Raw genomic sequence first — 23,321 nt, forward strand, 5'->3', positions numbered from 1 at the left:
TGAGAGGAGTGACTCAATCAACACTGTGCCAGTCGAAAGTTTCTGACGCCCGGGGGGGGGGGGGGGCAAAGTCCCTGTAGCTGCAACTCGAGCCCACGGTGAACGAGAACATCTTTTCTTGGCCGGGGAGTTTATAATTGAGCTGAGACTCAGGAAATACTCATTAAGACGTTGTCAGTCACCGGAGGAGGCCACGCTTCTCCGGTGACTGCAGGTATTCCCGAGCCCTGCTCTTCTCCAGCTGAAGGGCAAGAGTGTCTCTGTGTGTGTGTGTGTGTGTGTGTGTGTGCTTGTGTGTTTAAGAGTCTGCATGTGCGTGCATTCATGTGTGATCGTGTGCACGGGGTTTAATAAACTCACAGGTCCGTGCAGCAACCATCTGCCTGCGCGGTGCTTGATGGAGCAGGAGCTGGTTGTGAGGGACACCCCCCCCCCCCCCCCCCCCTCCGCCACCCACTACGTGTGACAAACAATTGATAGAAACACCTGTTTATTGTCCCGCTCTTTCCACAACCTCCCCCTGAAGCAGCTGCTCAGATGACGGGAGTTTACAGCAGGAAGTGGAAGGAGCCTGTAGCCTGATTACGTCCACCTGAGAGAGAGTCACCTGTAAATAAACAACAGAATTTACATCTTTTAAGGGATTTTTAAATACTTGTAGCTTTGCAGGCTGAATTTAAAGTGAACACACTCACCTTTCTTACATTTTACATTCATCTTGTTTAATTTGTTTGATACACACAAGATGTGGACCCTGAGCACATCACGTTGCTCCTGCCTGACCTCCGTGTCATTCCGGTGAATAGACTCTCACTGAGTTCCAGTTTGACGTGATAATTAAACCAATCCTCAAGGTGTCTGATCATTGATCGCTTGATCTCCCTTCGTCTGCCTCTGATGAAATTGATTGGAGCACTATCTATGATGAGAACAGGCAAATGAAGAACACACACAAACACACACGCACACACACACACACACAGAGACACACACACAACTGCCAGAGGATTTGTGGACATCATGAGGTGATTCTGGGTCATCAGTCTCTGTCAGTAAACAGTATCATCAACAATAAAGCAGAAGAGAAACGATGTTGGACAGAGGGAGTGTAGCAAAGCCAGAGACTGTTTATAGAGAATGACAACGTGTCTCTACTTCATCCCGTTGTATAGAAATTAAGCTAAAACATCCCAAACACGGGCGCCGCCATCTTGCTTCTTTTGACGTCATTGTGGAGCCGCTGTGTCAAAGTCTAGTCGATACCGAGTCACCCCCGTTGAGACTGACCTGCGATTGGTCGAGCTTGTGGATCGGCAGGACCTCAACGCTGTGGCCGACTCAAGCTCCAAATTATGTCATCAATGCAAGATGGCGGCGTTTTTATCCGGGACATTTTGGCTTCATATCTGGATAGTTGGGAGAAGTGAGATGCATCATCCATCTTTACACACAGTCTATGAGAGCTACTTAAAATGATAGAAACCTTATTTTGGAAAATAATATTTAATGTATGAACCCTGTATAGAAAAATGGATATATAAACATTATTGTCTGTCTGAAAGTGACAGAAATCCTCCTTTTGACAGGGCTCAACAATACACACATTAATCACATACGATAACACATACACACACACACCCATATTAACCAAACTCGAGTAGACACATAGGTAGGGACCAGAAAGGATAATCTTTTAGCCTGACCATGTCCCATCTAACAACATGGAGGAGGCAGAGTTTACACTGCCCCCTACAGGTGATCCAGATATCCATCTCTATATGAGTAAAAGAAAAAAAGGACAAATGTTCTAAACCAATATAAATGAGGCTCTTGTCGTTGCCAAATGTGAGTTTATATACGCACGATAATGTGAATATTACCTCACGATAACTGTTTTACTAGCGATCGTATCTCCTAAGTGAAAAACCTTATAATGCTGTAAAATGATATGTGCTTGATAAGAGGCTTTTACTAGGAGCCGTAACTGCCCCGTGAAACCAGAAATGACCTCCTATCGGCGTTTTAGTCATGAGTGTTCAACAAGGAGCCGGATGGAGAAGCCTGTCCTCCCTTTAGGGCCTCAAAATCATTGGATAATTGATTTTTATCCCGTTACTTTTTTTATTCAAAATGCAGAGAGCAGTTTTCTCTTTTTTCCTCTGTGTGTATGTTCCACCGGGTTAATGTGCATGTGTCTCGCTCCTCTGTGCTTTGAGAACGAGGTCGATAAGACGCGTGTGCATCTACTCAGAGGTGAATCTAAGATGCAGGAGAGAGCTCCGGCTGCGTTCTCCCCGAGACAGATGGATGAAGTTTATTAAGCATGTGACAGTTAACAGCCCCAGCAGGGGGAAAAACACTGCGGCGGATAAATAAACGTTAGCTTTACCAGCCCCCACCCCCCCTGTTATTTATATACCAGAGTCAACACGACTATTAGGCATGAATTATGGCAACAAATGATTATTGCTGCTATGATCATTATGAATGCCCCCCCCCCCCCCCCCCTCTCTCTCTCTCTTTCCCGCTGCATGTAGAAGCCATATTTCTCCCCACTGTAAAGATTACAGACGCCGGCTGCCCAGTAAATGGATCACAGGCCTAATTGTGAGGTCTGCACTCCAGCTCCGGTGGAATCAGGAGCAGATCCGTCTCCTCGGCTCGCTCACCCACGTGGAATCATTAGATTCAATTTGTGTCGAGCGCGAGAAGCGACGCGGGTTCATTCCAGGATTTCTTTATTAAATTTCAAGTTATTCTTTCATCTCCAGTATTGAATCAATGAGGAGAAAAATGTTGAAGTGTGAAGATTTTGAAAGCAGCGTTAAGTCGACATTTTTTTTTTTCCAAAAACCCGGCTGTGATTTTTTTTTACCGATTATGTTGAGCCTGGTAAACCTTGATCTTCAATGCCCCAAAGCATTGTGGGTGATGTGTGTTAAATCCAAACGCTGAGCTTTTCGGGGGATTCTTTAAAATGGATGAGCCCGAACCTTTGCGTAGCGCTGCATGTTTATACTTTGATCACATACTGCATCGCTTTAGGGACTCGTCCCCCCCCCCCCGTCTTCACTCCTCGGTCTGCTCTTCCTCGTGTGAATTTCAATATGTGGATTCTTGACCTTTTCCCTGGAGACCTGCTGAGCGCTCGCAGGAGCTTTTAACACCGTGAGCGTCAGGGTGCAAATTTACATTGTGATGATTCTTTTTCAGCCAAATGGGTTCGAGGCCCGGAGCTGGAGAGTTATTAGAGCTTATTCAGCTTTGTTAAAGGGTCTCACAATAACGTTGCACATGGCGAGAAGTGTTAGATTTTGCTTTGAGTGGATTAATTCAATCACTCACTCCAATAATCGTTCATCTAATAATGATATTTTCCATTTGTGTGTGTGTGCCTGTGTGAGGAGCTACTGTGACCTTGGTTTTTTGTACTTCTCTGCCTTTGTGTTAATTTTGTGTCTTCTCCATTAATCTCCTAGTTGCTCCCTCTCTCTCTCTCTGGGCATTTAAACACAAACATCATGATTTTATTCTTCGTTTACACCTTCATGTTTGTTTCCTCCAGACGCTGCCGACCACGACCTACGAGTTGGAGATCGTGGCCAAGGACATGGCAGGAAGTGAGGTGGGCCTAACGGGAACAGCCACGGCTACAATCACCATCACGGACAAGAACGACCACGCCCCTGAATTCACACACCCGCTGGTGAGGAACAGAACTTTTTCGCTTCTCCCATTTCTTTAACATTGTGTATTTGCCTCTTTTTTTCCTCGCCATGTTATTCATACAAAAACTTCTGCAGACTTTAGGTGGAAACATTGTGTTTTGTTTACTCCTCCGGGGAGGTCAGAGGTCAGGGTCGTGCATTTGTCTGACGACTGAGGAAATCAACCGAGGAGATATTTCTGCTTCTAAAAGAAGGTCTCCGGGTTTATTACATTCTCCGTCTAATTACAGGAATCACTGAAGCATGTGCCGAGTGCTGCCAACCTTTTAGTATCAGTCCTACTTTTTAAATGACATTATGACGAGCAAAATGTTGGATTAAGAACAGTTTATGTTCCAAGACAGTTAGAAATTAAATAACATACACACATGAAAACATCCAACACAATTAGATGTGACAATAATGATAAAAAAAAAAACATCGTGCCAAACTCGGCATTCTTCTGCTCTGGGTCTTTTTGAATTTCTTCGACTCTCTCACTCTTTCCCTCTTTATTAAACTGTGTCTCAACACTTCTGAAGTTGTTGCACATTCTGTAAACAGGATGTGTTTGCTTAAGTGTGACACACCTCAGGAAGAAAAGGAAGTTTTAATTATTAACGTGTAGCACAGATTGAACGGTGTAAATATGAGACAGGTGGAGTTGGTGTGAAATGTACTTTACTTTGTGAATTTATTGGGACGTCAGGTAAACATGGAAGTTTTAAGGCCCAATTATCAGCAAACAAAACCGAGAGCAAATTAAAGGAGGAGCAGACAATTGGAAAAACTGTTTTTCACACTAACTTAACAAACTAGAAAACTGTCAGATGTCCTGGAAGATAGAATCAAATTAAGTCATTGGAGTGCACTCATCCAACAAGGCCCAACTTTCCACTTAAACTCAATGACGCTGAACCAAATGGCACACGCACCCTATTTAAACCAGATTTTTGGTTACATTTTCCTTCAAATTAAATTTCCTGGATTCATCTTAAAATGTGTAGGGTTCCTTCTTGACCCATTTCCCTTCCTGGACCAAGTTTCATGGAAATCCTTGCAATCATACAAACACACAAATGTACAGGGGTGGAGAGGGCGTCCAATATATGCCTGAAGACCCCCTGCAGCTGCCTCAGGTTCAGTTCCGACCTGGCACTTTGCTGCTTCCCCTCTTCCCCACAAGGTATTACAGGTCCGTCTCTAAGATGAACCTGTTTTAAATAAAGGCTCTTTCCAGTTATTATATCTTATCATTACACTCATGCAGGATTTCAGCTAATCCTACCGAGTACAAACCAAGTAAATAGTATTAATAATGTAATACTCTGTGTACTGCAACAGTGGCTCACGCATCATAGAAACACAACCTCCCCTTAAAGACATCCACATCATGCCCCCCCCCCCCCCCCCCGCTGCATTTCATGTACACGTGTGTTCACCGACTCAAGGACGCAACTACCTCAGTTTGAACTTTAGCTTTCTGACACATCAAGCTTCTCTGTCCTTGTTGGCTAAAGTTAAACGCTCACGACAAAAACAAATCCAGCAGGGATCACACACGTGTGCGATGAACACATGTGACACGTAAGGAGGCATCAATCAACATTAAGGTGACAATGAATCAAATCATTGCAAGCCGGCGATGAGGGTGGAGGAGCTCGATAAGGGAATGTGTGTGAGCAGGAGTGGGCGTGGACACGTGAGGGTTTGTTCAGTCAGCGGTGCCTCAGGTTATTAGTGAACAGCTAAACGACTGAAGTGGCGCCTGCCAATCAAGCCGTAAAATAAAATGGACGTGTACAAAAAAGAAATCGACCTAACGGCACCTGCATTACTGCCTGTTTGTGCCACCTCATGAAGAATTTTTCCTAAAGCTGCTTCTAAAGCACTTTGCCGTTCTCTCTTCATCCCTCGTTCTCTGGAGGTGTGGAAACAGGAAGCGAAGAATAAGACGACGCTCCTCACGCCTTAAGGTGCGGCTGTAACATTGAGTTGTGTTGGTTTTTAATGGAAACGCCCACAGCTGTTGTCAGATCTAGAGACACATCACGCTCTGCCCCGACCGAAGCTCCCCTGCAGCCCTCCCATGATGCATTGGGGTGTCAGGGGAGCTTGTAAGTAGCGCAGCACGGATGTGAAATGTTCCAGCTCAGAGGGCCCGGCATCGGGGCCGCGCCGAGTGCACCATGTCCGTGTCCCAGTTAATGTTCTCATTTCTCACTGGGAGGAGATCCGTTAAACGGCATGAAGAAATGGAGCTTTTAAAAAACAAGTGTTTGAGGGCGCTAAGCTCTCGGTGTAAATCCTCCACCCCTCCGCTCTCCCCTGACCGCTCCCAACCCGCCCCATGAATCATCCACGACCTCTCCAACGACCGCCATCCCATGGAGAGTGTGTGTCTGAGCCGAGTGTGTGTCAGCAGCAGCAGCAGCAGCAGCAGATCTCAAGCTTTCAACCTATGAATTATTCCATTAAATATTCCCGTCCTTTCGCGGAACTTTCCTCAAATCGTGTCCTTCAGAAGAGTCGGGAGTTGTCTTTCTCTGAAGACACCACTTCCTCGCGGGTCCAGATGCAAACTTTAAAAAAGCTCAGTGAGCAGATCGAGCAGCAGAGGATGGAGAGAAGGAGCAAAGGATGAGTAGAAAAGTTCTACACTGAAGGGGGGGCCACAGAGAAGAGAAAAGAAAAAACATGGAGGTTCAGGAGATGTGTTCCTTCCTGTTTTTATTCTTTAAACCCACTGTAGCTTTATGAGCTGACATTTAGTTTGATTCAGCAAACATAATAACCATGTAGGGTTCATGCTTTGTTCCCTCAGACCTACTGCTGCTCCACACACAGAGAGAGAGAGAGAGAGAGAGAGAGAGAGAGAGAGAGAGAGAGAGATATTCATAACCTGTGTTTGCATCAGACCACCGACAGTTTCCCTCTCATTCACCTTCTACCTGTAAAGGGTCTGAAGTTATGTTATGTATTAAAGAATCAGTTAAAGGACATAATGGTCAGATCCTTAACATTCCTTTGTGTAGATATTCTGTCATTATGTGTTACCACTATTATGATGGACTGGCAAACAGAGAGGGACAATCTAAGGTTGCAGTTCTTGCACTCATTTATCGTTCATTTTGAGATTATTGTTATTGTTGCACCAAGGAGATTACTATGATTATTGATATATGTTATTATTCCTTTTTTCAGTGTTTCTTTCCTCTGGTGTAAAAAATCTGCTGAAACTTCTCCTCAGAAAACACTGTTCCTGATGCTTCTGACAAACCTCGGCTGTGTACAAAATCAATTACTAATCTCTTCATAGTGAGTTTGTCCAAATTTCAAGTGTTTATTCCCTATTTAGTGGAAACCATTGTTTCCCATAATGCATCAGCTCATTGTCCTGCGATAATGAAGCCGTGTTGCGTTTTTTTGTATTATTCTGATGTGCTCACTATAAAGTGCTCTAAATAGAAGACCTTATATAGTAAAGTAGGGGCTAGTGAAAGGAGATTTCCGATACTTCCTGGGTATCGTGATGTCATGTGACTAGTGGCTACTCTGGCACGCCCCCTCAACAAAACCCAATAAAGCAAGAGCTGATGCCGACATTATTACATGCGACCATTCACAACACGGTGTTCAAGCTGGCCAATCAGAGGTGGGCTTTATCAAGAGGGGCGGACCTTAAAGAGACTGGAGCCAAAACAGGTGTGTTTCAGTCAGAGGCTGAAAAGAGGATCTGCAGCAATGGACAGTCTGAGAAACCTAATGGGTTTTTTCAGACCATTAGAGAATGTGAATCTTTTCATATTAAATTATGAACCTGAATAGGAACCAGTTTCTCCTTAACTTGAATTTAAAATTGTTGCTTGTTACTTTTGTCGCTCCTATTATGAACGACTACAAACTTTAAATGCAGACGTCCCCCGACTCGACTGTGTCCCCTTATGTGAGAGAGAGTCACACAGTAATGGAAATATCAACATTATTTTACCCTCCTCAAGGTCGAGGAAAGAGTTGACGTGTCTTCGTGCTGACGCGGGGACACAAAACCAAAAAAAGAAAAAAACATTTCTATCTCCTGCAGCACCTGGTAAATGTTTTCATTGACTTTGTGCTTGATGTGAAGGTCTGCAGGGGCTCCCGGTGAACACGGCCTATCAAAACACATCAGTTGTGTTTTATTGTTCCACCACTTACTTCATCACAGTGATAATGGCTGCGGTGATGGATACAAACTGACAGTCGCCGCGTCCCACACGGTGTCGCCGGCTCAGCAGCCGGGAGATAACACAGCTACGGGAGAATTAATGAGAGAAATAAACCGGACACTTATTTTTTAATTATTATCTCACGATTGAGTAATTGAAAAGAAGTAGCTCGTAACTGCAGCTGATCCCAGCAGAGCCATGATGGTTGACTTATGGTGACGTCCACGAGAAGAACTGAGAGGACACAGATGTTTACTCCTCTGACAAATACAGATATTTATCCCGATGATTTAAATCACAGAAAGGGTTGTAGTATGTCTGTGTGTTTACTCTCAGTCTGTTTTGCTGTGTTATCTGATATTGCGCCGTCTCCCATTTCCCAGGGGACGATTCGAGGGTATAACACCTTTTGCCCTTCACGTCTCTCCTCCTCTCTGTTATTTCATTCTTCTTCGTCCAGCTCCATCCTCATCCACGGCCGTCCTTCTCCTCCTCCTCACTCGTCTCCTCCGTGGTAATTCCACGCCATGTCTGACTGGGTCGATTCCCCCCGCTCCTCATAACAAGACCATGATGGACCTTATCATTCCTGTCACTCAAACTCCCTAACAGCCAGTCCCTGTTTCTGTTTTTTTTCTCCCACACTCAATTTCACGTTCTTTCTCTGCGCCTGTCTGTCTTTCTGTCCTCTCCTCCCTCTCCCTCTCCCTCTCTCTCTCTATCCATTTCTTTACCTCTCCTCTCTATGACGAGCAGGAGAATACGTTTGCCTGAAATCCATCTGTCCCGCTGATAAAGACGTTCGGGGTGATGAGTGTAGCACCAGGCGCGGGGCAGCAGGGCCCTGTCAGTGCTGGTCTGTCTTCGGGGGGGGGGGGGGCTAACGGGTGTCACGGATTAGCCCAGGTCTTGCTTGATTGCTTCACTAGCTCGCTCAGAGATACACACAGCGTTTTACCCTGGGTGATGCGGTGGCCAAGAAATCTCATGTCACAAAGACGAAGGGATGGAAAAGGATTTGTGAGCCGTCTGTCAGGTTAGCAGGACACTGAGAGGCAGGATTGTACACGTGTGTGTGTGTGTGTGTGTGTGTGTGTGTGTGTGTGTGTGTGTGTGTGTGTGTGTGTGTGTGTGTGTGTGTGTGTGTGTGTGTGTGTGTGTGTGTGTGTGTGTGTGTGTGTGTGTGTGTGTGTGTGTGTGTGTGTGTGTGTGTGTGTGTGTGTGAGAGAGAGAGAGTACAGAGAACAGACACAATAACAAATCCAGTATGAGTAAAAATATGCTGACAGACTGTCTGGGAGATTTATTGTTATTCTTCAGATTTATGGATAAAAACTCATATTAAATCGTATAAGAAATGAATAAAATTATCGTAAAAAATCATTAATTTCTTCTTCCGTGATTCTACATTTGCTCATTAATGTCATCAAGCATAATTTTGTTACGCTTTATGGTCATTTCTATCACTTCATGTCCTGGAGTGTCCTGGGTATTGACACCACAGCCCCTCTGATAAAGCCTGAAGAAGAAATAAAAGTAATCGTGTAAGATCACATTAACAAATCAAATCCTATTGTCGCCTGCCTGTCGTCACACACACTCAAGCTGGGCTCTTCTGAAAAGAGAGAGAGCTGTGTATAGACTTATATTTTCTCTTAGAAGCTACCTAAGAAGCTAATTCCATCGTGGATCAGTAGTTTGGCAGAGAGATGCGTAAAGTAGAGAGAGGCCTATATAAAATTATGAAAAGTACTGGATGGTGAACTCACACCATTTAATGTCTTACTGGTTTCATTGCTCTGATCCTTTGTTGATGAAACATTTTGTTCTTCAACTGTTGTTGAGGTGCCCTGGAGATCGATTGGGTAATGAACTGAGATGTTCAAGAGCCATTAGCAAATGGGAAAGTTGTCTGTGGATACACTGAGAGATACTAAAATATTATTACAGATACCAACATGGTGGAAATGTACGTTTTATTTTGAATAACCAGAGCCTGTTTTAGAAGGCTGTTGGATCAGCAATTCAACTGTGTGTTCTTAAAATGATTTACACACATAGATTTGGCCTTTTTTAACAATATCTGATTTGTTCAGTCCAGGACAGAAATAAAGTAACAATAAAAAGAACAAAACTTTACTGTTCCACCAGAAGGAAAGAGTATATATAACAGAAAGGGGTCAACTTAACATTTTTGGTGAAGTGTATTTTCATAGTTTATTTTTCCATTCATTTTGGAGGTGCAAACTCATATGAAAGTTCCATATCATAAGTTGATATCACATATTTCATCTATTCAGTTCTCATGAACCTTATGTGCATTGCTTTTGATTCATATATTGACTTGGAATAAATCTAAATAATCATAAATAAGCACATCAAACACGATATGATATAATGATAAATGAGATTCTTTCTTGTTATATATTATATATTTCCTCTTTTGGTTACATTACTCTTCTTGATTTGATGTAGTTGAAATATATGAAGTTTCCTGTGGAGGACATTTTCACGAATACAGTCAAAATGAAACATTGGAGTGGTTCAGTGCACATTTGATAACGTTAGATAAAGTTTTGATTGTAATAGTTGAAAAGTTATAACTCCTAACCCCTAACTGTGGCACAAAGACGGTCACAAAACTCCTGTAGGAAGCAGCTGCCTCCAGTCTGACCAGTGGAGAGAAAACATCCAATGACAACCAGTGTAATCCATCTCCTGTAACACCTGCATGAGTCAGGGTGCCTCTGAAGCCAGTGATTATTTAACACACTGTGCCTGTATCCCTTGAAGATTTTTTTTTTTCATAACTCTGCTGCATTGACAAACACGAGGAGCTGCCATGTTCCACAAAGGTAGAAAAGCGGCTTTTTACCGAATGTCAGATTCATCAAAACTCTATTTCAGGAAACCGCCTGAGCAGAAGCTGTTCAAATTCAATAAAGAGACACAGGTAAGCTCATTAACTCTCCAGGCACACTTACTGTATGCAGGATTAAAGCCAGGGGGAAGGGAGAGAAGCTGGGGGGGGGGGGGGGTCGGAAGCAGTGAGTTGCCAATCCTATATACACAGACACTGTATAGGATTGTGTGGGAAGATGAGTGATCGTGTGCACCGGGCTTCATTTCAGCTCCGTGCTGCTACAATGGAACCGGTGGCGTTCTGCAGATCCTCCCGTCACTCGACTCCTCGTTCTGCTGAGAATTAAGCTGCTTTTTGAAACAGAGATGAAGAAACGACAAGTGTCTGCTCTGAAACTGAACAAGATTCATGTTCAACTCTGGGGGATTTCTTTCTGAAATGTGACTTTTTACATCTGGGACATTTACCACAAGCTTTTATTACAAAGGGGGTCTGGAAATATACGGAATTAGGGCATGTATCCATCCTTTAGCTGTAGAGACAATTTATGAAGTGCAACTTTACATTTAACCACTTTTTGCTTTCTAAGAACCATCTTTGCAGGATCCGAAATGACCAGGAGACAGATGCTCCTTTACACATGGATCACTCTACTTATCCTGCCCTTGCTCGTCTTCACAGAACCAAACAGAGCCGGCGTCATGCCGCCCCCGACTGTGGTTTTTAGAAAACATGCCAGCGTTCCGGAATTAGAGGCATGACGTGTAACACAACAGCTTTGGCATCTGTCCTGCCAGGCTGGTTCCACCTTGCACACGGGCCACCACTGGAAAAGTGAAGCTAAATCATCTCCATGTACCTACCTGCTCCATGTTAGCAGATGGGACACAGACCCAACAGTGGTTTGTGGGACAGTAAAAACTCAATACCGAGGCTCTGCTCCATGATCCCTTGAGGACACACATACAAGTGCAAGATGGAGGTATCCCAGATATTCTGGCTTCATTTGTTTACACTTTGAGAAAATGGAGATGCTTTGTCAATCTTTATATACAGCCTATACCACAGATGTTATTAGGAGTTCATTTTAAACATATATCATCTTAAGTGGCTAAACTAAACAACTAAGGGAGTAAGAGTGAGAGAGCAGCCAACAGGGCAGACGACAAACTTCAAACGCCCCCCCCCCCCCCCCCCCCCCCCCATCCCACTGCGATGCGCTACCAGACCCCACTCAGAGGCGAAATGGTTCCGTCTTGGGAGGTTTAATGTGGACGGGCTGCGGGTCTGTGTATTCCCTGTCAGGGAAAGTCTTTGGGGCAGCGGGGACGTGTGACAAAGTACTTTCTATTAGGACAAATGAACAGCTGCTCCGCTGTCTGTCTGGCTGCCTGTCAGTGTGTCCCCCAGCTGCCATCTGCATTCATTACACATTATGATGGACACCCAGGAATAACACAAGTTGATCTCCATTTGTCTCTGTTTGTTTGCTTGTGTGTGTGTGTGTGTGTGTGTGTGTGTGTTTGTGTGTGTGTATGTAGCCAGTAATACACGCATTACTTATTCTTATACTAAACCTGGTCCATATTTTCCCACATTTTTGCGTTTAAGTGATTAATAGGACACAAAACATATATATTATTTTAGCAAGAACAATATAACCAGCCACCAGCAAACCGTTGCTGTGTTATACAGTTGGATATTTGTTTGCATCAACTTTGAAACAGTCGGATTAATTCTGTTCAACCAGAAAGAGCTTTTCAAAGCCAGCGGACTCCATTGACAAAAATACTTTACCTCACAGGACATGGAAGATGCTGATCTACCTGAATCTGCCTGGATATGTTAGTTTCTCTATTTTATTTTGTGTCTTTTCATTTGTGGAAGAAGCATTCAGGTACTTGATCAAAAGCACAAATCCAGTAATGTAGGAAACACTCCATTGTAAGCATCAAATTCAGAGTGAGTACAATAAATCTAGCTTTTGACATTTCCTTTTTTCTGCAGAAATCTGTATTAAATCTGCAAAAGCAAACAGCTGATGTGTAAGTCAAGTGGGTGTTTGTCTGCATCATGAACAAATTATTCAACTAGAAATAGCTCTGATATCACTTTTGAAAACCACCAGCCTCCATTAACAAAGATAAAACCAATTTAACCAGTATGACAACTAGAAGTCAAATAGAAGAAAACCCACACTAAACTCGACAACTATAGTGTTTTTGATTTCATGAAATCAATCCTCTTCTTTTACAAAATTCAGAAAACTATCCAAGAAGTTGTCAGACACTTAAATAACAATCCGAGCCGGTTCATGGCAGACACCAGCACTTTGGCACAGATCGACCCGGTTGGAGAACATCCAACTATTTCACGGCTGCTGGTTTTAGCGTTCTTGCTCAATTCTGGACACATTCCAAAACATGTTTGTCCCATTAATCATTTAGACCCACAAAGATGTGAGACGGTGCCCTGGTGCACAAACACTGGAATTATCATTTCCCCCAGAAAGTCTCCATCTCTGTACATTAAAGCCGTCGCTGTGCACACAACAGACGAAGAAGAGTCTTGAATGCTGGTTCGTATCCGGCAAACAAAGCCAGCTGGCAATGAGAGACAAATTAAAAGCCTGTATAAGAAATGAGAGGCAATTTCCACAGTGATGTCAATGAGCCAGGGCACATTTAGTGTCACTCGGTAAAGCTGACAGATGTGTATATTCTTCCAAAGCTTCACAACTCTTTCTCGGGCTCTTTGCCAGGATGCTCCGGCTTTTCACCGCTCCGTCATCTGTCTGCGGAGACGTGCGGCTGAACGTTGTGTTTTCAGAACACGAAAACAGCTGTTGTTGCTTAACCCTGCAGATGTTTACTAAATACAGTTCTGTGAAAAAAAAATGAGAAGCAAAAAATTGAGAAACCACTTCTGCGTGGAGCGTTTTCACATCACGTTCATTAAGAATCCTGCAGTGAGTGAACAGGAGAATCTGTGACCGCCTTTTGAAAATGTGCGTCCATGATGGCAGGTTGTGTTCTTACTGTTTATTTCCTCAGGGTAATTATAATTCAATTGGCCTTTTTGTTTTTTTGTGCTTTAACTTCCTACTTGATTTCTAAAGCAACAATCGTTTCCTCTTCATTTCTGTAATTTACTTTATTTACATTTCAAATCTACAAGTCAAGGGGTGGGGGGATACTGAAGTTCCTCTAGGGTTCATCCTCTGGGGACCATGAAGGTGTGACTTCCTGGTCAGCTTAATTCAGTCTGGACCAAAGTGACTGAACTAGACCAAGCTAACGATGAACTAGAACTGCTGTCCCTCGGTTTACGTGTCAGAAACAGAACCAAAAAACGTTTTTACCATCTCAGACCCAATAGCTGCTTAAACTACAGCCACCGCCACTTATCTGGCAATAGGGAAATGTAGTTTAACATGTGGTGACACTAACTGCAGCTAATTAAACTAATGCACCTATTATTCCATGGGACCATTTTTAATGTAAAAAAACAGCTAAAAGCCTTTGTAAAAGAATAATTACTGTTCTGTTCAACAAAGTCCGACAGAGACCAGAGAGCTTTTTATGAGTTTGTTCGTTTCTGTCTCATTAAAACTTCTCTTGAAGCCGTTGAAACTCGCTGCCCTCATTAGGATCTGCTCCCACTGTGAGTGTCCAGGCTCCAGGAGGTGCTACTTCTAAATGAGACCTCAGTGGGAGAACTCTGACATCGGCCAAGTCGTAAACTACCTCAACTATTGTTCCACTGAATATGAATCTGATATAGTTTAATCCAGGAGATCATGGTTAAATAAGATGTTTTATTGATGAGGTTTGATAGATGATACAGTTATAATATATCACAAGGCATGATACTTTATAAGTCAATTTATATGTGATTTCAAGCGTTAAGCTTTTTTTAATTACAGGACACATCATTTACATATTATTTAATCCATTTCCAATCTGCAAAATATTGATTTGTCTAACATTGATCGTCTAGTCAGCATTTATCTTCTGGGAATGTTGCATTTTTAATAACTAATGTACTAGTACTGTACTTGATTGGGATAAAATGAACAGAAACAATAATGTTACTACATAAATCAATGCAGACTGGATTAGACAAGTGAATGTTTACATTGGATTTATTAGAATATAAAGTAAATACACCCCTGATGTACAGGTTTGGATTTTTTAACCCAGGAAAAAACAAAATTGCACTTGTTCACATGAAAAGTAAAGAGACGTCACGTGACACACTGTCATAACAAAACATTTAGCAGCATCGCAATCATCGGGGTGAGATAACACAACTGAAAACTTACAGCGACGGAGGCGTCCGCCTGAAACTTTTTCACATCATCCATTTATTTCTCTTTTTGGTCCGAAGTTGTTTTGCCTCGAACGACGATCGCCCAATTATCTTTTGACAGCGTGACATTACCTCGAAGATTCATGCGACAGATTGCTGGAAAAGTCGGAGGCACAGGAGGAGCCGGGAAACAGAAAATCAATGACTCACTGTGGGGTTTTGTGTTTTAGTGCTTAGAACGTTAACATGTCTGGATTGTGATGTAATTTGATCTGTGGCCATCGCAGCTCATCCAACTCCATCCATCCATCCATCCATGTGCATGAACCATTATTTAAACTGGTAGAATATCTGGGTGCCTTTATTTGGCGCTCAGTCTGCTCTGCTCTGGCCAATGCGGTCATTTTATTCTGAGACACACACACACACACACACACACACACACACACACATGGACAAAAAGCAGAGTTGAAGGCCGACCCCTTTGTCCCCCTCTTTGGCCATCTCGCCTCTGCGTCTCTCTTTATGTGTCCGAGTCATTTCGGGCCAGGAGCTCAGCACTTAGTCATTTCCCTCCAGTCTTTCAGGTGACTGGTCGCTTTGTGCTCCAGGTGGAATTGAGGCCTTATCAGCGGCGGGGCAGGGGCCCAGCGGCCACATCACACAGAATACAGCATTTCCTCCGACCGCATGACTGCCCCACATGATTAAACCCAATCTGCCCGGCTGTTGTCTGTGCGACTGTACTGTATTCGAGTGTGTGTGTGTGTGTGTGTGTCTGTGTGTGTGTGTGTGTGATTGGTGGAGAGAGTATGTCTTTGACTGTCTTATCAGCAGTTTCCTCTGCAGGCTGATGAGTGTGGGAACGCCATTGACCTGCATTTGTTTCTCATCACAGTTTGCTCGTCTCTTTTAAGATGCGGTGGGAAAAAATGTCGGTAGTATTTATGAAACAGTTTTCCGTAGCTTCAAGGTTCTTCACCGCAAAACAACGGCTATCAAATATAAATTCAGGTGCATCCCACTTGTTTCCATCAGCCTCCTAATTCCCCACCCCCATGCTTTACACCAGACTGCTGCAGGGCAAAAAGAGCCAAAAACACGTGTGTAGGTGCAAACACAGAGTCGAGGGAACACTGTGTTTCCATCCTCCGTGCCCTAAATGACTGCAAATGGCTCAGTGAGTGTGTGTTGTTTTTTTTGGTTTTTTTTGTAAACACGCTTTGGATGATTAAAAAAAACAGGGGCAAAGAAAGGGAAGAGAAGAAATCAATGTTTGTCTCCCGTCAGATAAATGCACGGAGCCCGGCGGTGTGAGGCGGTGAGAGGGTAATCTGTGAAACAACAATAGCGTGGGCTGACAGGAGATGCAGTAATCTAGGCTGGACCGGCACCGTCCTTAAACAGAGTGTTCTGTGCCTGCAAGATTACACCGTAAGCTCTGACACCGTAATGGCCCCGACACAAACACACGCTCTGCACACGCGTTTGCAAAATTGCATCGGGGCCCTCGCTGTAGCTCCTGTACCCCCCCCCCCCCCCCCCTCGATTCACATTGAAGTCTTTATTGGGAGCCGTGCCGGCAGAAGGCATCGATACCAGTTTGATTGAAGTCTGCTGACAACAATGAGCAGGCAGATGGGAAGTGAGTGACACAGGAAAGAAGAAATGAGATGCACTGCGAGGCAACATGATTGGTGTTTATTTTGTTACATGTGCTGTTTGTCAGTGCGTTCAAGTGTTTATAGTCCCGTGGATTCATGTGTTTTCTCTTGGATTTCACTGCAGAGCATCTGATACTGCAGACTACCAACCATTTGTTTTGTTTTCAGAGTAATTATTCATTCAGTCAACCTTTATTTATACTCTATAACTGGTTCCGTGACAGCGGAGGCTCTTATTTGCATGGGAAGCTTGTTTCCATATGACATTTAAAAACTAAAATGCCATAAACAATATTTCAGGGCCCTTATTTTTCACGCAAACACAACAGCAAACGCAAAGTGGTGATGACTCCTGAGCACATGGGTGGGTTCGACTCCAGGTGCACAAGCTACCATTGGTTCACGTATAGTTTGAATATGCATCAGAGGGGGCTGGTGATTAATAAATCATCAGCCAATCAGATCACCACTAAAGATGCATGACTCAACAGCTCAGCAAGTGAAAGGTGTCCTCTTCAGGAAGTCACAGTCACAGAACCATCAATCTGCAGCCGCGGGCAGATGGTGTGGGTTTTATTTAACTCGTGCAATGATGATGGATATAAAACAAAAATGTAAAATGTGTAGATCAAAATCATTTTTTATATCCGCATCAATCTCGTGACATAATTTCCTATGTCGTGATATCATGTTGTGTCTTAAAAATGTGACACGGCCACATTTGCATTGTGATGAATTTCAAATATAAAGAAAACGGGGATCTGACACTTTAACTGGAACGGCTGTTGGAAGAGCCCGGTCATGGTTCACAGAGCCGATGATTGATGAGCAGCTGCAACCGAGTTCTGGTCAAAATTAAACTTGTTATTAGATTTGAAAGTAGTTTTAAAGGTTGGTTCCATCAAATCAAACTTACCGAATAGAATCCATAGCTTCTGTTTTAAGAACATAGAACGAGATGGTGAATATCACTGTACTTCTGAAGGTCTATCTATCATTAATATTTTAGAGATTTAGAAATGTGAGCATCCTTGAGGTCCGGTGAAGAAGTTTGATGAAGAACATCTCTGCATCGTAGTGGAGAAAAAACTTCTGGTTGAACTTTCTTGATGATCTGCTTTTCTATTCATGAGGTGGACTTGGTGAGATATGTGGATTCAGATGGAAACTTCTCCGACGGGCACTGTTGCCTTAATTCTCACCACCTTAAATCGAATGTGCTCCTGTTCAGCTTCACATCTTCCTATTGACCAACCATGTAAATCTTAATGTCTGTGGAATTCCCTCCATGTTCAACCTGAGCACATCCTCAGATTTACAAATCAGCTCCTAATAGAAAGTCTTCATGTGCGTGGTCGTCTCAGTCTGAGTTCTGATTTGTTCAGTTTCACTCTGCAGATTCAGGTTCTTCTCTCTCACTGACGGTGTCTCTATCTCTCTCCTGTAACAGTTTGAGGCGTCTGTGTACGAGGGTTCGACGGGCGTGGTGGTCAACCTCACGGTGGACGACAGGGACGATCCCGCCACCGAGGCGTGGAGATCCATCTACTCTATAATCAACGGAGATCCCACGCAGAGCTTCGAGATCCACACCAATCCAGACAACAACGAGGGCATGCTGTCTGTCGTCAAGGTACAGGGCAGGAGACCTTCACATGTTTTTATAAATCACACTCAACAATGTAATCACACCTCTGTTACCTCCTCTATCATAGAGAGGCGGTGGTCTAGTGGCAGAAACTTGGACTATGGGCAGAGAAGGTCTCTGGTTCGTCTCTTGTTCGACTCCACGGAGAGACAACAAAAGGCGAACCTGGATTGATCTGTCCAAAAATCCAAGAGTCTCCCTACCCTGTCTAGTGCCCCTGAGCAAGGCACCTTACTCCCCCAACATCTGCTCCCCGAGCGCCGTACATGGTCGCTCACTGCTCTGTGTGTACTGCACCAGATGGGTCAAAAGCAGAGATTAAATTTCCCTACCTGCATGAGTGTGCCTTTGCATGACTGTGCATGTGTTTGGGACGAATAAATGCATCTTATCTTATTTCCCCCGCTCAGCGCCTGGACTACGAGGCCACGGCGTTCCACACGCTACTCATCAAAGTGGAGAACGAGGAGCCCCTGGTCCCCGACGTGGGCTACGGCCCCAGCTCCACGGCCACCGTCCACGTCACCGTGCTGGACGTCAACGAGGGCCCCGTGTTCTTCCCCGACCCCCTGGTGGTCACCAGGATGGAGAACGTCCCTGTGGGCAGCTTCGTGGCCGCGCTCAACGCCACAGATCCAGACATATTGCAGATGCAGAGCGTCAGGTAAGAGACCGAGTGGGACTAATTGAAATCGAGCCGTGGAAAAACCGTGAGAGAGAGTGAGACGAGGGAACGCAGGGGGGAGAGAGAGAGAGAGAGAGAGGGCTTGTTTGTGTTTTTGTGATTGAACGTCTTCGGCTGTAGCCGGCGGCTCAGCATCGTCAGTAATGAGCTTTCTGATTTTCATTCAGCGTCGCTCTGTTCAGTTGAGCGGCGTTATCGTTTTCACTTTTGTTGTGCGGGTTGACGTTTGTATTATTCCCGCTGTCGGATGATGACAGCAAACCGAGTTGGCGTGAAGCGACGTGTCAGAGGATGTGGTTTTTTTTTTTAGATGTTGCCTCCACGTCTCAAACTGTCGGCTCTCACCTCTTGTGAGTTTCTGAGCCCCTCATCACCCCATCGAGTTCCTCTCATCCAGATTCTGTTCCTACATTACTCCCCTCCGATGTTCCTGTCGCCTGTGAGGCTGCTCCGTGTGTCCGTGTTGGGTAAACAGACTGAGGTCATAGCATCCACCCCAGTCAGCTGAGAGCGGGGCACATCATTAACTTTGAGTGTTGCAGAGAAGAGCCCCCTCTCTAACACGACCATCATCATAACTGGGAGGTTATTATTATTTATTATTCCTCCTGCTGCCGGGGAAAAGCCGAAGAGCGAGCACCACACTTCCTTTTACAAGATGGAAAAGTAGTCATTGGCTTTCAGGCCTAATTTATACTCAATTTGCTTATAATGTAAAAAAACACAACCCAGTAAACACAAATAACGAGGGGAATAAAACCCACCGGATCGTGACTTTACTGCTCAAATTATTGATGCTGCTTTATCTCCTGTAATAGTGAGTCACTGTCACACGCTACACAACACGGAGCTGTTCCACTGGACGTCGGGGGAGGAGTCACGACCTGTGGCCGTAAAGCTCTGATAAGCAGCGTCCTCAGATAATGAGTCAGGTCACACATACAAGTGAAAAGTCTCCGAGCACCAAACTGGAGTCATAAGCAATTTTTTTTGTTTTGCTCTGAGGCTTTTTTGTGAGAAAGACAAATTAAGATCTTGACATGATAATGGCTCCCGACCAGAAGCTAAGTCATCGACAGTGTTATTACATTTCATCCCGAGGTAAAAAATTATCTGAGGAACAAATTGCAGCGGTGCTCCATCCAACTGTTGTGTAATCATTCCTCTTAAAAGCACAGATGTCAACTGGAAGTCAAGGATGCACCGAAGTTCAGGTTCGTCTGTTTTGAAGCATTTGAAGATGAACCACATATCAGCTCCTTGAATATGAAGTTTCTTGATTGCCACCTGATGGTTTGCTGCATTAGAGGTCAAATCTATCCTGACTCCACCATGTGAGCAGATGGGACATGGACCAAACAAATTACACATTAAGAAAAAAGATCTCAAAGATGGTTTTGAGTTCGTTTTAGTTTGGTTTAGATTAGTTTGTTGATGTCATGATTGACAGCTGATAGCGACCTTGACGAACCCGACCTTGCAACCAAGGCTCTGTCCTCGGGTTGCTCCTGCACAGACTCCTGCTGGAAACATGGCAGTGTGTGTGTTCAGGATATTTTGGCCTCATTTCTGGATCGTGGGAGGAAGTGGAGACACGTTGTCCATCTCAACACACAGGTCTGTGGTCTGGACCCAAATCCACAGTCCGTCCAATAGCAGCGGATACTGTGTGTTAGCCTGAATCCAAATTGATCCCAGTTAAATAGTCAAGTACAATAGAAACATTCAGTTAAACACAACCTGCCTGGTTTTATGTAAACACTGATTATAAGTGGAGACAGGAGCCAGAGGGTTTTAAGCCGGAGTGGTTTTCACTAAACCTGGTGAGAGATAGAAAACACTTCTAAATTCTATGGCTTCATTCTCTAAGACTTTGTCCTTCAATGACCTATTCTCAGTATCCACTTTCTACGAACGGCACTCCAAACCGAAAAACTTCCTCCTGATGCAAGACTCAACTTTCAATGTTATGTTGTCATTGAAACTTCGGTATGATTTTCATCATGACTCACTCAGGTCATTTTTTTTAAGCTATATTGATCCCTTAAAAGGATTCTGTGAAGATTTAGGTGATATTGAATCCAAAGAGCCACAGAGGAGTCTGTCGTCTTCCTTCCTGCTCCCATCCTCAGCATCCAGCTCCGTGTTTATTACAGCATCTGCATTTATTAGAGTTTCACCCTGTGACACTTTGTCAGTTACAGTGGCTTTGATGTGTCATAAATGTGACCTGCAGACAGATTGAGGACAAAGAGAATAGACGAGAGAGTTGAAGAGTTGGAAGAAGAGAGTTTTGTTGTGCACAGAGTTAAATAAGCAAAAGGAAGAGAGGTGTTTACCTTCCTGTCTCTTCTGCTGCCTGTCTCGGCACAACAGTGTTTGTCTGTGTGTGTCTGTGTGTGTGTGTTTGTGTTTGTGTGTCTAGCCCATGGGATGCGCAGGTCAAATGAAACACAATAGCTCTGACTTGCTGGTCGGAGCCAGATGCATCCAGTGCCCAGCCCCCCCCCCACACACATGCACGACTCTAGGTGTGTAAATATGAGATTTCATCATTAATCTATGGACCAGGTAGTTAACATTGGTAAATAAGCTTATTGTGAATACACGACAGGTGAGGAAACACGAGGATGTGAAGTAGCCGCCTGCTGAATTTGTTGGAGTAACTCCATTATGGACCATTTGCTTCACAATGGGCAGCTGAGCCCCAGTTTCACCGGGCCTATTGTTACCTGCGCTCCTCCTGTGAATTGGAACAATGGCAGCGATCATCCTCGTCTTTTTTAAACCTGTGCGAATCTGCCATGTGTGACATTTCTGGACGGCAGCTCTACTGCACCTCAGACTCCGGGCCCCACTCAGACAGGATTAAAATTCCGGTGGGGAATTGAAATCTTTTGCCACGCGGCTCTCAAACTGAAATTCATCATTGCAGGTGGCATTTTAGCCAGTGCCCGATTACAGGAGGCACTTCATCTTCTACTCCGGAGGAAAACCGAGGCTCCCTGGTCCCCAGCGGAGCTCACACACTCAGAGACACTTGCTGCATTACAATTCCATATTACAATAAATGGACACTATGCATACAGTTCAGTTATTGTAGTTTTTGCAGGTGCTGCACACAAATCAACATGCTTTACTGTTTTATAGTTTTATAGACTATAACTAATGTTTTTCCTGAGATTCCAGAGGCATATTTCCAGCCTTTTTTTAAGGGCTGAGTCACAAAGCTCCCACCACCATCCACCAGCAGTTTTAATGTTTTTCCAGCAGTGAGCCGCTCCATCATTTCCCCTGTGCATTGCAGTGGAAGAGAAAAATAAGTTTTACTGTGCACGCCAGCTTCCTGGAGCATGCTTTATCATGTCGCCTTTTTCCAGTGTGGAAACACTGTATGAAACCTGCTGCTTTAAAAGTCCTTCACGTCTCCGGGTCACTCTCCTCCTGGTGTTTCCACTAATTTAACTAATTGGAGCTCCTCTCGCTTCCGTGTAAGAGACGATGCTTAACTGACATCTTTTCATCTGACCCTGAAACCTAAGCAGCTAAATGGATTTCAGCCGTTGTTAATTAAAAACATTTTTCACACCTTCTCCTGCTGTGACATTTAAATGTCTGCCTTCTAAAAGTCAGCATCATGACAGCAGATCAATGGCTCCAATGCAGAGAACAAACTCTTTGACAATCTGAGAATATTCCGGAGTCCCTTTTCAACTGAACGGCAAGTGGCCTATTAGGAGCTGCATGTGGCCATAACATCAGAGGTCAGGTGACCTTCAGCTGAGGACTTGTAGAGGAGTCAAACACCCAAAATACTCCCGCCAAAGACTTGCAGCCCCCATTATCCATTCCACAGGATATTTATTTGAGCAAGTCAAAATAAATTAGCTTCAACACGGGTGCTGCAGTGTTTCCTGTGCACGGGTTTATTTTGAAATTTACCCAGAACATCATGGAACTCATCTCGCGACCTTCTTTCTGTGTCCCTCCCCCCCCCTCCCAGGAGTCCTGACCCCCTGATTTGAAACCACTGCTCTATAGAAGCGGGCCTGGGATGGCACAAGGGAGAAAGCAGTGTAGGAGTAGTTAGTATGAAACTTTGCCCAAAAGATTTCACCATATTAATCCCTGCAGTTGCAGTCTTCATACGTGTTTTACACAGGGTGACAGAATTAAGATCAAGCCCTGAGACAACTGGCCACCGCCACGAACATTAATGGAAATGTTAATTAGAC

The 23,321-nt window shown here is 44.1% G+C and overlaps 1 protein-coding gene across 1 annotated transcript in view; it reads left to right on the forward strand.

Moving 5' to 3' along the window:
- cdh13 (cadherin 13, H-cadherin (heart)) overlaps positions 1-23,321 on the forward strand; it is a 286,701-nt gene that overhangs the window by 216,625 nt on the left and 46,755 nt on the right. Inside the window, exons 9-11 of the mRNA XM_053427086.1 lie at positions 3,566-3,706; positions 18,204-18,386; positions 18,812-19,065. Of these exons, the coding sequence (XP_053283061.1) occupies positions 3,566-3,706; positions 18,204-18,386; positions 18,812-19,065 (578 nt within the window). The remainder of the gene's footprint in view (positions 1-3,565; positions 3,707-18,203; positions 18,387-18,811; positions 19,066-23,321) is intronic.

Source organism: Pleuronectes platessa, chromosome 7 (genome assembly GCF_947347685.1).
Source record: "Pleuronectes platessa chromosome 7, fPlePla1.1, whole genome shotgun sequence".
NCBI classification, from domain to species: Eukaryota; Metazoa; Chordata; class Actinopteri; order Pleuronectiformes; family Pleuronectidae; genus Pleuronectes; species Pleuronectes platessa.